Consider the following 14,803-nt stretch of genomic DNA (forward strand, 5'->3'; position numbering starts at 1 on the left):
AACCCCGCGTTTTTCCAAAATCAACTAAAAATACCATCTCGTTAAGCCGGGCGGGAGCACAACGGCTGGGTGGCAACGCTGCACTAGTTAGCTCGCTGGAGAGAGAGAACACGAACACACAAAAGGAAATAGTAGTTTTCCGTACGAATCGAGCCCAGCCCAGAAAAGCAAAAAAGGCAACTGACTCGCCAGCGTTTGCAATTTAAAAAAAACTTGTAAGTAGAAAATGTGCTTGCATCAGTTGGCCAAAAAAGAAAAGGCAAAACTTGGGCAGTAAAGTCGAAAATTACCCAGTGAAAAGTGAACGAAACGTCGATGACGGGCCTGCGGGTGTGTGTGTGCGTTAGTGGCTTGTGCGCCAGTGTGCGTGTGTGATAAATAATTGGTTCCAAATTTCATTAGTTTTCTTAAGCCTTCCTATGACAAATAAAGTCTGTTAAATTGTTAATTGCGATGAAAAACACGTTAAAGTTAGCAACTGGTGTTTGTTTCTTTTTGTTTGGAAATGGAATAACATAAAAGATTGTGCGTAAGTGCATGAAAACTGCATTTTTGAGCAAGTGAACACGCACCGCACACACCAATGCTGCGCCCGTGTGTGTGTGTGTGTCCAATCAGAATTTTCTGATGCCCGTCCGGCTTATCTGTGTGCGCCGTTGCTTTTCCATTCTTTTCGTTCTTTCTTTGGCTTGAGTCATCGGTCTGGCCAGATATGTACATATGCCCACTCCGCTGCATAGATAAGCGGCCCACCCGGCAAACGGTCACTCTGGCAGGAGCAGCAGGAGGAGTGGAAAGAGAAGGACCAGAACAAGCCCACTGACACACCCTGCTAACTAACTAACAAACCGACTAACTAACCCTTCTCTGCACTCCCTTGCAGGAGTCAACCACTTCCCTCTGCACAACATGCAAACCATCAAGTGCGTGGTCGTCGGCGACGGAGCCGTGGGCAAAACCTGCCTGCTAATTTCGTACACAACCAACAAGTTCCCCTCGGAATATGTGCCCACGGTTTTCGATAACTACGCGGTGACCGTGATGATCGGTGGTGAGCCATACACACTGGGCCTGTTCGATACGGCCGGCCAGGAGGATTACGATCGACTGCGCCCGCTTTCGTACCCGCAGACAGACGTCTTCCTTGTCTGCTTCTCGGTGGTCAGTCCGAGTTCCTTTGAGAATGTAAAGGAGAAGGTGAGTGGTCAATTGGATATCCAAACTGAAAAGGAGCTAACAGATTTATTTACTTTCTCAGTGGGTGCCCGAGATCACACACCATTGCCAAAAGACACCGTTCCTGCTGGTGGGCACACAGATCGATTTGCGTGACGAAACCAGCACGCTGGAGAAGCTGGCCAAGAATAAGCAGAAGCCCATTACCATGGAGCAGGGCGAGAAGCTGGCCAAGGAGCTGAAGGCCGTCAAGTATGTCGAGTGCTCGGCCTTGACACAGAAGGGCCTGAAAAATGTATTCGATGAGGCCATTCTGGCCGCCTTGGAGCCACCAGAGCCGACAAAGAAAAGGAAGTGCAAATTCTTATAATTCTTTAGCCCTTCCCTTCACAACACCCTTGTCCCCCTTACATGATGTGTATCCTCCCTTTCACTTTTGGCTTTCTACAACTATCGCAATGAGACTCCTTCCCAGCCTCCTTCTTCGTCCGTCGGGGAAGCGTTCAATATATATACCCATATATATGTATATGTTTTGATTATGTTATTCCGCAATCGTTTCCGCCGGAGCCGCCCAGTCCAGCCCAGTCTCTCTTTATCTCTCTGCCGCTGTGCGTGTGTATTCCGTGTCTATGTCAGTAGAGTCTGTGCTCCTCCTACCCGGGAGTTGTAAAATAACCCCGGATTATAGTCGGATTTTATGATTTACCCACTGTCCCAGCCGACTGGGCAGTTGCTTTTTAACTCGGGACAGTCTTCCGCCACAAAAAAAAAAAAACAATATATAAGAAAAACCTCTTCTATCCCAAGCCCAGCCAATTCAAAAGCCCGCCCAGCAGGTGAAATCAAAACAAGACCTTCATTTCTGCTCGCATTCTTGTTTCTGGCGCAATTTTCTTATTAAGTAAAGAGAGAAAAACACAATATCAATATAGCGAAAACAAATTATTTATATATATTTCTTTATATATATACAAGGATTAAGAGAAAACAACAAATATAAATTTATTATAAATCAAACAATCCAGAACAAAACAACAAAAACAAAACAAAAAAGTAAGGAAAAGAAAGGGAGAAGCGAAAAGAACCATGCAATTTTTTTGTTTTGCATCAGTCGATAAAAAAAAAAAAACACTTGTAATCCAAGTCGATAGTCCCAAGAGCAACGTGAAAAATATGAAATGTGAAGATTATATAAAATATTTATGATAACTGATGGCGTAATGTTCAAACAACGGAGGTAGGAAGGAATTCGCTATGAAAGTGAAGCTTATTATGTAATAAAACTAAGAGTATGAGTATTGAAATATGATTAAAAATAAATTAAAAGAAAAAGAAATATAAACAAAAGCAAAACTAGGCGTTGCACCACAAAACACACATCTGAAATCTACAATCTTTATAAATATATATATATATATATTTAAATATGTATAACCCATTAAAGTATAACAATAAAACAAAACGGCAACAGCAAGAAAGAAATTTGTATTGTAGTTCAGCGAGAAACAACAAAGATGAAAAGAAAATACGAACTAATGCATTTTTTAATATTTTTATATGTATACATTATCAATTTTTACATTTTTTTCTAGACCTTAGAGATTTAACATAATTGATTTCAGATAATATCTTATAATAAAACGAAATCCAAAACGAACTAGTTTTCTTTGTTGCTCGTTTTTAAGAATGAACAATAATCAATAGCCCAACAACTCAGATCGTAAAAAGCTAAGCGACTTGAACTTTGTGTGCTGTACGAAGATCTTTAAAAAGTGGTCGGAAAATATATATCTGATAACTAACGATCAACAAAACAAATGTTAAAGAATTTTATTTCCAAAGCGTTCATCTAGTAGCTTGGCAGGAACGTAAAAACTGAAAAACTAGCTTTTCAACCAGATGCAATCTTCATCCCAGTGGCTGCACCCACTTGCACTTAAGAGCCGCCGCGGTCACAGCTTCCTCGTGGCTTTCCGCAAAAGCCGCAGTGCCTTGGATGTCAATGCGATCGTAGTCGAATCGCAGACAACCCTCCCTATCTTGCATGAGCTGCTCCACGCCATGCCAAGCGATCATTACGCCGTTGTCGGAACAATACCGCTTCGACGGCCGAAAGCTCTGGCATCCGTATTGAGCGGCCAGATGTGCAATGTTAGCATAGATGACATCGTTATTGGCCACTCCGCCCGACACAATCAGCGTGGGCGGTGCATCGCCAAAGAGTCTCACTTCCGGTAGCATACAGTACTCGATTGCCCGCTGGGTGCGATGCATTAGATGCCGACTTACGGCGCGCAGTAAGCCGGCACAAAAGTCTCCATAGTTGCTGATCACTCCATCCGGCGGCGTTCGCTCTTTCCACTCCTGTTTGCGAATGGCACGAATGGAGTTGTTCTTGATCCCGGCAAAGCTGAAGTTGCAGTTCCGCTGCTGGGCCAAAGGTAGTGGAAAATCATAAGCACTGGGATCGCTGGCCAGCTTAGCGGCATGTTCGATGGCCCTTCCACCATTCCACAAGCGGTATTCAGGCAGGATGTGCAGCCGCAGGCGTCGTCCGATTTTGTCGAAGGCCTCGCCAGGGGCATCGTCCAACGTTTGCCCGAGAAGCGCTAATCGGCCAGGTCCCTGGACCACCGCCAGTTGGCAATGGCCACCGCTGACCAGCAGACATAGAAACGGAAAGCGAATCACTGACGGTTGCTCCATACGCGCCTGCAGAGCATGGGCCTCCATGTGGTGAACGGGCAGCAAGGGCTTCTGCAGGCGGCGCGCCAAGTGACGGGCGAAGCGCAGACCTACCAAAAGACTCAGTGGCAGTCCGGGTCGCGTAGTCACCGCAATGGCCGCCAATTCCTCCGGTTGCAATTGCGCCTCCGCCAAACAGCGTTCGTAGGCGGACTCAATGCGGGCGCGATGCAGATCCTGAGCTCTCGGTGGTATAATCCCTCCATATCTGCCATGGAGTGGGTTACATTTTTGGCCTTCCTTTGAAAAAAACACTCACCGAGTGTGGAACTCCTGCTGGGAATCCAGCACGTTCGCCCTCACCCGACCGTCGGTGTCCACGATGGCGATGCCCGTGTCGTCGCAGGAGGTCTCAATACCCAGGACATAGCTAAGAAGGCGTCGTTGGCTTCGGAGGTTTCCTCTGATTCTTGATCCAAGTGCATTTCGTATTTCATTGCCGGCTAAACACCTGAGTGCATGCATAATGGTCGGTGTGACCAGGTGACGGCAAAAAGCACTGGGCGCCAGTAAATGGTGATACCGTTTGACTAAAGACTTTTTTCACAAAGCAAAGATTAAATTTTCTTTAGTTTCTAAATCTCAGAAACTAAGCAAACATGATTTTTTTTTTATTTTATTCAAACTTACCTATTTGAAAAGTACTTATTTCAAACAAAATTTTTGTTTTTTAGAACAAGTTTAAGTTTTTGTAATGACAAATTGCAGGACACAGTTGTCATTTAAATGCTGCATGCCTTTAATAATTAATTAAAGAACAGGGAAAAAGTACATATTTGTTGCCTTCTACAAGTTTTATGAAAAGTGAATATTTACAGTTGTCTTGTTATTTGTTTATTGTTTTCAAATTGAATTTTGGACTTGTCTTTGTCGGTTTACAACTAAATAATAAATATGTTTTTTTTTTTGTTTTGGAAAACGCCATTCGCTAAATTGCAAAGCGATGGAGATTTCCGTTTGTTTTTTTCCGGTCCGGAGATGCTTTTACGTACACGTAACATCGTAACCAAAACCCAGACGCACACGCACATACAGATTATTCCGGACTTGCACATTAGCCCGTTTTATAGAGATAGGATTTTTCTAAGTTAGTGGATAGGATATTAAATACATTTTGGCCTCTTAACGCTCGTAGTAGACGCGATAGTACAGTGTCTTGGAGCGCCAGATGCTGTAGCTGTTGTCGAACTTCAGCAGGTAGACGCCCTCACCGGGATAGGAATGCGAGCCGACGTAGACCTCGTTGTAGCACTCACGCCGGTAAATGGGTACGATAATGGAGATGGGTGGCTTTGGGGCGGCAGTCGGACTGCTCACCGCGTCGCGCTCCTGCGACAGCGAGCCCGACTCCAGATCCTCGGTGGTGGAAAGATAGTCCTCGTCCACACAGTCCTCATCCTCATCGGAATCGCTAACGTGCACTGTCACCTCGTTGGTGACGGGTTTGGCCCACTCGAAGTAGATGCCGAAACCAATGTCGTAACTATCCGTGGCGAACTCCCAGAAAATGCACTTGCCATTCATGTTGGTGGGCACACGCACCTGTAAATTGCAATTATTGTAACTTGAATTTCACAAAAAGCATGGTGTTAGACCCACCGTTACTGTGTCGCCGTGTCCAATGGTTATCACGCCGTCGCCATCGCCGGCGGACACCTCAGTCTTGAACTGCTCGATGTCGGGACGAGTCCAGATCTTGGCCGGGCAGATCATGACGTAGTCGTCGTACTCCTCCTCGCCCCCATGCTCCTGCACCACGCCGTCGGCTTGCTCCACCTGGCTGTGCTGCTCCTCGGCCAACTGCGACTGCTGCTGCTGCTGCGTTTCAATCTCGGCAAGCTTTAAGCCCTCCATGGCGCCGGGCAAGTCGGTACTGCTATTGTTGTTGTTGCCAGGGGCGTTGTCCTCCGTCTCTGGTTGGCTCTTCTCCTCCGGATTCTGGTTCTGCAGCTGATTCTGGTTCTGCAGATGGAGCTGCTGCATGTACTGGTGGTAGTGCTCCCGCTGCAGCTGGTGGATGAGCACGGCCTGCTGCTCGGGATTGCCCGGGAACTGCTTCTCCGCATACAGCTATGGGTGGTAAGTGACAAGAGGGTAAAATAATTGCCTGGGAACTGGGTCATGACCCCCTTTCAATGCCAGACACTTAGGGCCATTAGCATGAATTATTAAGCGAGCCCAACAACGGGTGCAAAGGCCCCGGCGTCTGGTGGTGGAAAAAAATCAATGTTCTACCTTGAACTGCTGATAGGTCTGCTTGTTCAGGGCATCCTGCAGATGGCGGCGCTGCAACTCCTCCTTGTAGCCCTCCTCGAGCAGCTCCTGCTGGGCGTTTTCCTGCCGCTCCCGTGCCTCCTTCTCCAGCTCCATGAGACGCAGTTCCTTGCGCAGCGTTTCATCCCGATCCTGGCGCACGGCTTCAATGTACGGCCGAAAGGCACTGCACATCGTGTCCAGCAGGTCAACGAATCCCTCCATGGCCTGCTCGCGCGTAATCTCGCCCAGCAGCTGCCAGTGCTGCTGGCGATCGCGTCCAATCACATCCAGTACGCCCAGCGCCGGTGCACGACTCGTGTTGAAGGGACCAAGCGCAGCTTGTTGCTTGAAAGCGATCAGCTTAAGGTTGTCCTCGTACGAAAGATGGATGGCCTTGCCCGAGTTGCCTGGAAATGGGGTGTGGTTAGTTGGACGGAATCGGCAATGGCAGCGGCAGCCGCAGCTGTAACTTTAGAAGCACTCACGCTTGTAGAACGTGAACGCCAGGCGATAGAGCTCCACCAGTGGGAAGCCCCACTTCTCCGCCGACGGCGGCGATGTGTCCGCCGAAGCGGGAGCTCCGCTGCTGCTGCTGCCGATGCTTGTCCCACTGCTGGTTGCTGTCGTCCCGCTAGCCATGGTCGTCGTCGCTTGTGGTCTGGTCCACGCTCGCCTGGCCTGCAAACTTTTCGCACAAAACAAAACAAAAAATAATAGAATGTGACGTCTGCTGCCAGTGTGACCAGCTGTGGGCTCACCGTACAAGTCTTGCTCGCAGAGCCGAGCGTTTAGCAACACTGGCTAAGGGGATTCAGATTGACACCCATTTTCAACAAGTATTTTATGCTGTATTGTTGTTAAATTATTCTTCTTAAGTTGGTGGGAAAAGCCTTAAGATATATTTGTAGAACGGTTCGCCTTAAATTAAATTATCAATATTTAATTATTATTTGCTTGGCAATCGCAGTTTTATAACAATTTAGATTTTTGGCAATTGAAAAAAATGGCTGGCAAATATTTTTGTATTTTTCTTAGCTTCAACTAAGCTTCTTAAAAGTAAATGAAAAATTAAAATATTTTTTATGAAAGTTAAGGTGTTATGACATCGACTGTTCATTTAAAGCTCCAGTTCTTCCAATTGTAATGGTCACACTGGCCAGATGCCGGGATTCTACACGTGCAGTGAAATCGTATTGTGTTTTGTAAATACTTAAAACACATCTCTGAAATGGGCAGTACTCGGTTCTTCCTGGCGGATCTGCCCGCTAGGACCTCGGAGGAGGACCTGCGCGGCCTATTCCAGGACTACGGCTATGTAGAGCATGTGGATCTGAAGCGAAAAGAGCAGGATGGCGTCACCAAGGTGATTGCCTTCGTCACTTTGCAAACGGAGGATGCCCAGTACTGTAAGTTGTTCTTAAAAGGTCATAAAAGAAAAATAAATATAGCTTCTTTAACAGGTGTCAACGAGCTCAACTGGCAGAAGTTACACGGCGCCAAGTTACGCGTGTCGCTGGCAAAGGAGTCCTTTTTGGATCGCTTGAAACGCGAACGAGAGGAAAACCAGCGAAGGGAACAGGGCGAACCAGAGGAATCGGAGACGTTTGCACACAGTTCCCAACTGCTTAGTCAGAGCAACCAAAACAAACGCAGGGTTTTCGGCGAGGATGAAGAGATCGGTGATGATGAGATCGCACCAGAGCTTCTGATCACAAAGAAGCGTGCCGCCCACTCTATCCACAATGGCAGGGTAGGCTCAACCTCAGTGACTTACCACCTTTAGCCATCTTAATTGATTTTCATTCCCTTACACACAGATTGTCATACAGCAAGAGCACGATGTGAAGCCGCTGCACGTCATCGAGCAGCATCGCAAGCCAGCCAAACAGCCGGCAGACGCCAAGATCAGCCAGGCGGAGCAGAAGCGCATGGAGTCGCTGAACAAGATGCGGCAGGGTCACCAGCAAAAGAAGTCAGCCATCCAGCTGGCGCTGTCTGCCATTTCCATTGAAGGCACTCAGGGGAAGAGAATAAAGTTCAGCGACGCTGAGGAGGAAACCGAGCCTAAACCCGCCAAGAAATCCAAATCTCAAAAACGCGATCTCTTCGAAGACGACGACGAAGAGGGTAATGATCAGGTTGTACTGCCGCAACACAAGGGAAAGAAAGGCGAGCGGCTGGTGGAAATGCAAAGCAAACAGAGCATAGATCCCCGCTTTCGTATCACAGCCAACTTCGTGGACGAGGACGAGGAGGAGGCGGCGGATGAGGAGGATGGAAATAAGCCAGAGCCGGTGGAGAGTGAGCGCAAGTGGCAGATGGATATACTGGAGCAGGTTGTTGGTCACAAGCTTCCCGGTTCAAACAGCAACGACGGCAAGCCGGCAAAAAGTAAAAAGATGCTGCGTTTCGATCCGGCCAAGGAGGATCACCAGAAGTTGGTCCGTCAGAAGCAGTCAAAGGATGAGGAGACGACACCCAAGACTAGGGATACTGCAGAGGACAGCCATAGTGCCGCTGCCCAGGCTCCGGTTTCGAAAACTGCCTTCTATATGGTCACCGATACACTGAAGCAATCGCTAAACACTCGCGGCGAGGGCTTCAGTCTGCTGGACATGTTTGGCAGTGCGCCCGTCGAAGAGGATGCCAAGCGGCAGGATCAGCTGGAGAAGCTGGGAAACGAGAAGATCCTGGTGGGCAAGGCTTCGGCCAGCAAACTTGGACTCGCCACACTCAATCCGTTCTCCTACGACTCATCCGACAGCGAGGATGAAGCGAAACAGCAAGATGAGGAGCAAGAACAGCAGGATAGCAAAGAAAATCAGGCACAGCCAGCAAAGAAGTCCACGCAAAAGAAGAGCAAGATCAAATTGGAGTCCTTCTTCATACCCAAAAACGATCCCCGACTGAAGGGTAATCACAGACACTCACTTACACTTGATGACAGAAAACTTACTAACCCACTGTTCTTATTTCAATTTGCAGAGGGTGCCAAGTTCTTCAAGTCCGCGAAAACAGAGGTTGACCAAGCCGAGTACGACCAGGTGAGAAACCGACTCAAGCTGCTCATCAGCAACAAGATCGCCAAGACCAAGAAGAACCTGCCCAGCAAGGACATCAAACAGTACCGAAATAAGAAAGCAAAGCGCTAATACACTTAGGCACCCATAGTATAAACACTACGTTAGTTAAAAGTTGTACTCCGGATTACACACAACCATGTTCAAGAAACTTATATTCGGTTTTCGGCCATCAATCAAATAACTGGCCAACAATTGGTAAGTTGAAAACCTGAATATGTGGTAGTAATAGAAATTTAAGCATACTCTACTCCTCTGTGAAATAAACCACATTTGTCTGTTTTTTTTTTTAAATCGTACTTGTATTTATCTAGATTACAAAAAAAAAGAAATGATTGTGCCTAAGTTGCTGCACAAATGCATTTGAGCCCCGTTGCAGCTCCAACTAGATTATCGTAGCGGTTTGAATCCTGCTGTATTTTTGAGATTCATTCTGGCATCCGTAGGTGGGATTCCGCCTAACTAAAAGCTAAAAGCTAGCGCTAAAAAATGTGTAAAATTATCGCTGCAACAAAAAGAATTGCGATGCTCGGCATTCTCGTCCTTAAGTTTCACTCGACCGCTAAGCAAGTTTGGTTCTTTCGTTTGGTTTTTGTTGGCTCTCTCTCTAAGTAAACATGGCAATCTCAATTAGAATTCGAGACGTGGCTCGTCTTTGGCACTGTGTGGGTGTGTGGTGTCCTCCCTATCAATTCGCCAACCGGTCGGGATTGACGGAATGGGGAAAGATTTTTGGGTGGAGGGAGGAGGGCTTAAGTAGATCTATCGAGCGACTAAAGTAGAGGGTTAATGGGTTTCCTTTATTCTAAGTCTGCTTCCCTTCGCTTCGGTCATCCTCTCCGGCTTCTGGTGGAACAGCAACTGGTGTGTCCATCGCCTGCGGCTCGTCATCGCCATCGTCCGGCACTTCAATGGCCAGATCGTGATCCTCAACGGGAATGGAGCTCGCTGGTGCACTGATTTTCTTCTCTGAAGAATTGCTTGATGATTGCTCCTGCGTAGCTGCCGATGTCGCTTCCGTTGGCGGAGAAACAACAACAACTGATGCGGCTGTGGCTGCCGATGGTTTAATTTCGTTCAACGGAAACGAAAGCGCCCGTCGAACGGCCAACGTTTCAATGGCCACCACGGTGCGTTCGAGCAGGTTCATCAGCCGATCCTCGCGTGCATCCATCCGCTTGAGGAACTCCTCGTCGCGCTTTTCCCGCCTCTTTAGGTACTCAATCAGCTCGTAGTTGGTGCTGTCGCCATCCGTCGAGGTGGACATCTTTCGCTTCTTCTTCAGCGTCGTGGACGAGGAGCAGTCGGACAGATTGTCCGTGTCAACAATAACGTCCGGGTGCAGGATATTCGGATCCAGAACTGGTGAATAGTAGTTTTGTGCCCTTCAAAAGGAAAATAAAACACTTCAGTCAGTGAAGGGACTTCACCGTGGTGCATCTTCTTTCCGCAGGAGCAGCACTCACCCATTGTAGTTCGTCTGCATGAGTTGGATGTCGTCCGGATTGAATTCGCCCTCTGAAAGTGGTTCCGATCTGCAGAGGAAAGGTATTCAATTAGTCGTGCAAAACCTTAAAGGCACCAGTTTTCATTCACTATGTGGAGACTTAAGGCCTCCTAAAAATGTTTCCTTTTTGTCTGCCCCATTGATGCACTCACTTCATGGATATGTTGTTGTCGTGGTTGTTGTTCTGGTTCTGGTGGTGCATGTTGAGCGCTCCGTTGCAGTCCTTTTCGAAGTCGCCCGCCTCGCCCGGCTCGTCCATGGGATTGTGACCCAGGCCGAGGGCATGACCATGTCCCATTCCATGGAGGTGGTTCTTAAATGCCGGACGCTGTGGCTCCTCCCCATCGTCGTCCTCCTCGGTCGGCACCAATTGCCCCACATTGGCCATCTGCAGTTCGTGCCTCTTTTGGACGGCGACGGCGGCAGCGGCAGCAGCTGCGGCGGCGGCGGCCATCTGCACCTGGAGGGGATTGTCGTCGAAGCCGGAGACGGGGCCAGTGCCGCCGCCGGGTCCACCCACCTGGCAGGGCACCTCGTTCAGCTGCGCCTCCACAAAGTGATTGGGCAGGAAGCGCTCCAGTTTGCTGCCACTTTGCGAGGAGTCCGTCGAGTGGGCGTGCGAGTGTCCTTGGCTGTGGCTCTGGCTCAAGCTCTGCAGGAGGCTGTGCTGGTGCGGCGTGAGATTGTCCTTGTTCAGCAGGACACCCAGTTCGGCCGCCTGGCGACGACGCTGATAGTAGGAGAGCTCGTTGTGATTCTTGGAGATGAGCGCCAGGCGCTTACCATTCGATCCCCAGCACTCGCCGCGCTGCTCCTCGATCTCCTTGAAGAGGAACATGTACGGCCAATTCCTGCGCACATGCCGCTCCGGATTCTTCTTCAGCTGTGTGTAGATCTTCTTCAGATTCTCATAGCGATTGCAGCACTGTTTCGCCGTCCTCTTCCGCGCACTGAACCGATTGAGCACCTCGGCGACCATTTCCCAAACGCTGGCATGGTTCTTCCGGTTCGATTGGAAGGCACTCTGGATGCGCTCCGATTTGACGATATTCAGCAGGGCCACCGATTCCGGAACGTTGAAGTAGGACTCCGGGGTCCGCGGCGCCCGCTGGTGGTGATAGCTGCTCGTCACCGGCGGCGGATTCTTCGTCTCCTAAATTACAAATTGGAGAAAACTGGTTTACTTTTGGTACTGCCATTGCAAGATATTCGAAAATGGCACAGAAATCTCGATCAAGCTTGAAACTATCTAAAAAGGGCGAAAGTTTGATGCTTTAGAATATTTTATAAAAAGTATTAGTATTCACTAATACTGTTTATTTATTGTATTTCTATTTCTGAAATGCCCGTAAAACATAAATTTAAAAAAAACAAAGAGATTGCAAGTATGTATATATCACTAAAGTTTTTAAGAAATAGTATAAAAATTGATTTGGCGGAAAAAACTGGCATGAAATGATAGATAGAAAAGTGGTAGATAGATTCTAGTTCTAAAAAAGAAATCTAAAAATTGGATCTGTGCTTATTCATTTGATCGATAGTCATCATTTCAAATTAGCTGTCAAAAGATATTCTACCAAAAATGTATTAGTACCGAAATGAATTCATAGACAGATCCTTAAAACTTTCTAAGAAAAAAATAAAGAATTGCAAGATTATTATAGATTTTAAAGAGTCGTACGTTCTTTAATTCAGATTTAAACGTTGCAGATGTACATACATATATGACCTATAACATACCCCATTCATTAGTAACTATAAATTGCCTTTGGGATTTCGTATCTATTGGATCGCCAGTACAGAAGTTTGAATTTAAGGATGCCTTCCGTCTTTTTTTAATTAATAGAAGTGATGTTATGGTTTTGGTCAGAACTGTTTGTGTTTCATTATTCTATTGGTAGCAACTCATTTATGTCGTGCTAAAGATTCTACGAAATATACCCCCAAGCAGAGTGGACTGAAGACTGCGATGACTAAGAGCAGCGAAATCGGTTTCACAGATTTTCGCAGATAGTCACTGCTGCAGATAATAATCCATGCAAATGCTTTGGCATTCCGATCCAAACTGCAAACGCTTCCGAGTCTTGGCGATCTATCTTTTTTGTGGTTCCTTTTTATAAATCATGGTTCTATCTCCCTGGAAGCTGTTTGGTTTCTTACCATTTGAGAATTCTGTGTTGTCAGCAGCTTCTTGATGCTCCGATTCTGCTGAGGAATCGAAATCTCACGCTCCCCTTGGTTTTCTTCTCTCCTCTTGTATTCTCCGCTACGGATTCTTCCGAGTGATTTAATGGCGGGTTCTCCTGCTCTTCTGTTCGTTGGTTTTGTTGTTGCTGTCGTGCCGCGTTTGCATTTCAAAATCGCACTAGTGTAAACGCAACATAACTCTTGTAGCGTTCGGTGGGTAACGGTTAAAGCTCACTTATACAAGACTAACTGTACAATGTTTGTTTCTGTCTACGAAAAAATATAAAAAACGGAAAGCGCGTTTAGCGGGGCACACAAAAAAAGAAAGGAAAACAACAAAATAAAATCAAGATCGAAACGAACTCGATTTTTGTACTTGATGTTTGTTGTTTTTGGCGTTACTCGCATTTCGTTGTTGACAACAAACCGACAACGACTATTAATATTTAGAAGTTAACCTTTTAGCCTTAGACGGCGGCTCATCGGCTACGGGCAACGTCGACAAAAAACACACGCAAAATAAAACGAAAAAATAAGAAAAGAAAACACAAGAAAAAAATGTAAAACACAAATCACGAAATCAGTTGCACATGTGCCCAGTGTTTAACACTCACGAATATCCCTTTGATTATTTACATGCACATTTCGGCACTTTCTTTTTCGCTCTTTTTTTGTCGCAGAATCCTGCTCTTTTGCTATTGTTGTTTTTGTTATTGTTGCTCCTGTAAATCTTTTGTACTCTTTCTCACTCACACACCCAAAGGAGCACGACACTCACGGGAGCACACGGACACACTCTCTTTCACTCACGCACGAGAAGCTTTTTTCGGCCAAACTGCATATGCACTGAGAGAAAAAGAATAACAAAAAGGGAGCGCGTCTCGATTCCAATTTCGCATTACGCCGGACAAGCGTTTACCGTTTCTCCGTAGTCCGCCGTCCTGAGATTCCAACTAACCAACTAAAACTAACCAAACCAAACAACAACGAAACAGAAACTGAACTTTTTGTTTGCGATCCCGTTGCCGATACTAACGGCAGTCGCACACACACTCACGTGTAGAGCACACTTTCATAGATATATATATATAAATACATATATATATATAGTGCTACGATCGTTAGGCGGCACGGATCGCTCCTCGGGCACGGAACATAACGGATCCGATTGGAACGAACAAAAAAAGGGAAAGGGAACGGAACGGAACGAAACGGCGCTGCTCTAACCTGGTAGATTATTGCGGCGGAGAGCCGATCGAGATGCTGATGTTGATGGTGAACGGTGATGGTGATGCCTTCTGCGGTGCACATGTGTGCTCCCACACAGACAGCCGATTGGGTATATAAATATACACGAATGTGTACATATGTCTACTTATAGAATCGGCCAGAGACGGAGAACTACGATGGCGAGAGAGAGAGAGAGAGACATCAAAGATGGGAGCAAGCAATATTCCAACGATCCCCACAGTCCGAAGCAGTTACTCCGATCCCGATTCCCGATTCTGATTCGATTCCTACTCTATAAACCACGCACACTGTACTGTAACTATACCTATTCCATACCCTTACACTCAGAAAAAGTTCGGCTAAAAAACTATTTAAATTTTTTTGAAATAAATTCTGAGATATTTCGGAATTGTCATTTACCTGATTATCAATCTGTTTTATGCAACCTTTTCCGAACTGCACTATAGTCAATTCTATATAAAATAAATATATCATCTATAAATCCATCTGTTACTATATAGTTTTTGTGTCAGAAATTAAAAAAGAATTGATATTTTCTGAGTGCACTCGAAACTCTTCTCCCGACTACTCGGTGCATGTGTTCGATTCGGGATGGTAT

At 46.6% G+C, this 14,803-nt stretch overlaps 5 protein-coding genes across 9 annotated transcripts; 2 read left to right on the forward strand and 3 right to left on the reverse strand.

Moving 5' to 3' along the window:
* The first annotated feature begins 74 nt into the window (after positions 1-74).
* LOC108097637 (cdc42 homolog) lies at positions 75-2,836 on the forward strand. The gene is made up of 3 exons (XM_017200067.2): positions 75-215; positions 884-1,197; positions 1,259-2,836. Exons 2-3 carry the CDS (start codon positions 910-912, stop codon positions 1,544-1,546), a joined length of 576 nt encoding a protein of 191 aa, XP_017055556.1. The 5' UTR covers positions 75-215; positions 884-909; the 3' UTR covers positions 1,547-2,836.
* Positions 2,646-4,465, reverse strand: LOC108097636 (probable tRNA N6-adenosine threonylcarbamoyltransferase, mitochondrial). Its single transcript, XM_017200066.2, has 2 exons — positions 4,184-4,465; positions 2,646-4,132 (listed from the first exon to the last, which is right to left on the reverse strand). Exons 1-2 carry the CDS (start codon positions 4,387-4,389, stop codon positions 3,088-3,090), a joined length of 1,251 nt encoding a protein of 416 aa, XP_017055555.1. The 5' UTR covers positions 4,390-4,465; the 3' UTR covers positions 2,646-3,087.
* A 270-nt stretch (positions 4,466-4,735) lies between these two features.
* On the reverse strand, positions 4,736-6,936 carry LOC108097635 (Golgi resident protein GCP60). Its single transcript, XM_017200065.2, has 4 exons — positions 6,666-6,936; positions 6,160-6,587; positions 5,524-5,994; positions 4,736-5,466 (listed from the first exon to the last, which is right to left on the reverse strand). The coding sequence occupies exons 1-4, from the start codon at positions 6,817-6,819 to the stop codon at positions 5,047-5,049; spliced, it is 1,473 nt and encodes a 490-aa protein (XP_017055554.1). The 5' UTR covers positions 6,820-6,936; the 3' UTR covers positions 4,736-5,046.
* Positions 6,937-7,309: 373 nt separating this feature from the next.
* On the forward strand, positions 7,310-9,554 carry LOC108097699 (probable RNA-binding protein CG14230). Its single transcript, XM_017200178.2, has 4 exons — positions 7,310-7,586; positions 7,641-7,930; positions 7,998-9,093; positions 9,166-9,554. The coding sequence occupies exons 1-4, from the start codon at positions 7,409-7,411 to the stop codon at positions 9,330-9,332; spliced, it is 1,731 nt and encodes a 576-aa protein (XP_017055667.1). The 5' UTR covers positions 7,310-7,408; the 3' UTR covers positions 9,333-9,554.
* Positions 9,555-9,590: 36 nt separating this feature from the next.
* LOC108097700 lies at positions 9,591-13,997 on the reverse strand. 5 transcript variants are annotated; one of them, XM_017200181.2, is made up of 6 exons: positions 13,874-13,997; positions 13,413-13,440; positions 12,928-13,224; positions 10,920-11,920; positions 10,727-10,795; positions 9,591-10,645 (listed from the first exon to the last, which is right to left on the reverse strand). In XM_017200181.2, exons 3-6 carry the CDS (start codon positions 12,928-12,930, stop codon positions 10,066-10,068), a joined length of 1,653 nt encoding a protein of 550 aa, XP_017055670.1. In that variant the 5' UTR covers positions 12,931-13,224; positions 13,413-13,440; positions 13,874-13,997; the 3' UTR covers positions 9,591-10,065. The 5 variants fall into 5 exon arrangements, with proteins under 5 accessions (XP_017055670.1, XP_017055671.1, XP_017055668.1 ...); XM_017200182.2 differs by lacking the exon at positions 13,413-13,440 and having other exon boundaries at positions 12,928-13,220; XM_017200179.2 differs by lacking the exon at positions 13,413-13,440.
* Between the last annotated feature and the right edge of the window lie 806 nt (positions 13,998-14,803).

The sequence above is a fragment of the Drosophila ficusphila genome, unplaced genomic scaffold, assembly GCF_018152265.1.
Source record: "Drosophila ficusphila isolate 14025-0441.05 unplaced genomic scaffold, ASM1815226v1 contig_197, whole genome shotgun sequence".
In the NCBI taxonomy this organism is placed as follows: Eukaryota; Metazoa; Arthropoda; class Insecta; order Diptera; family Drosophilidae; genus Drosophila; species Drosophila ficusphila.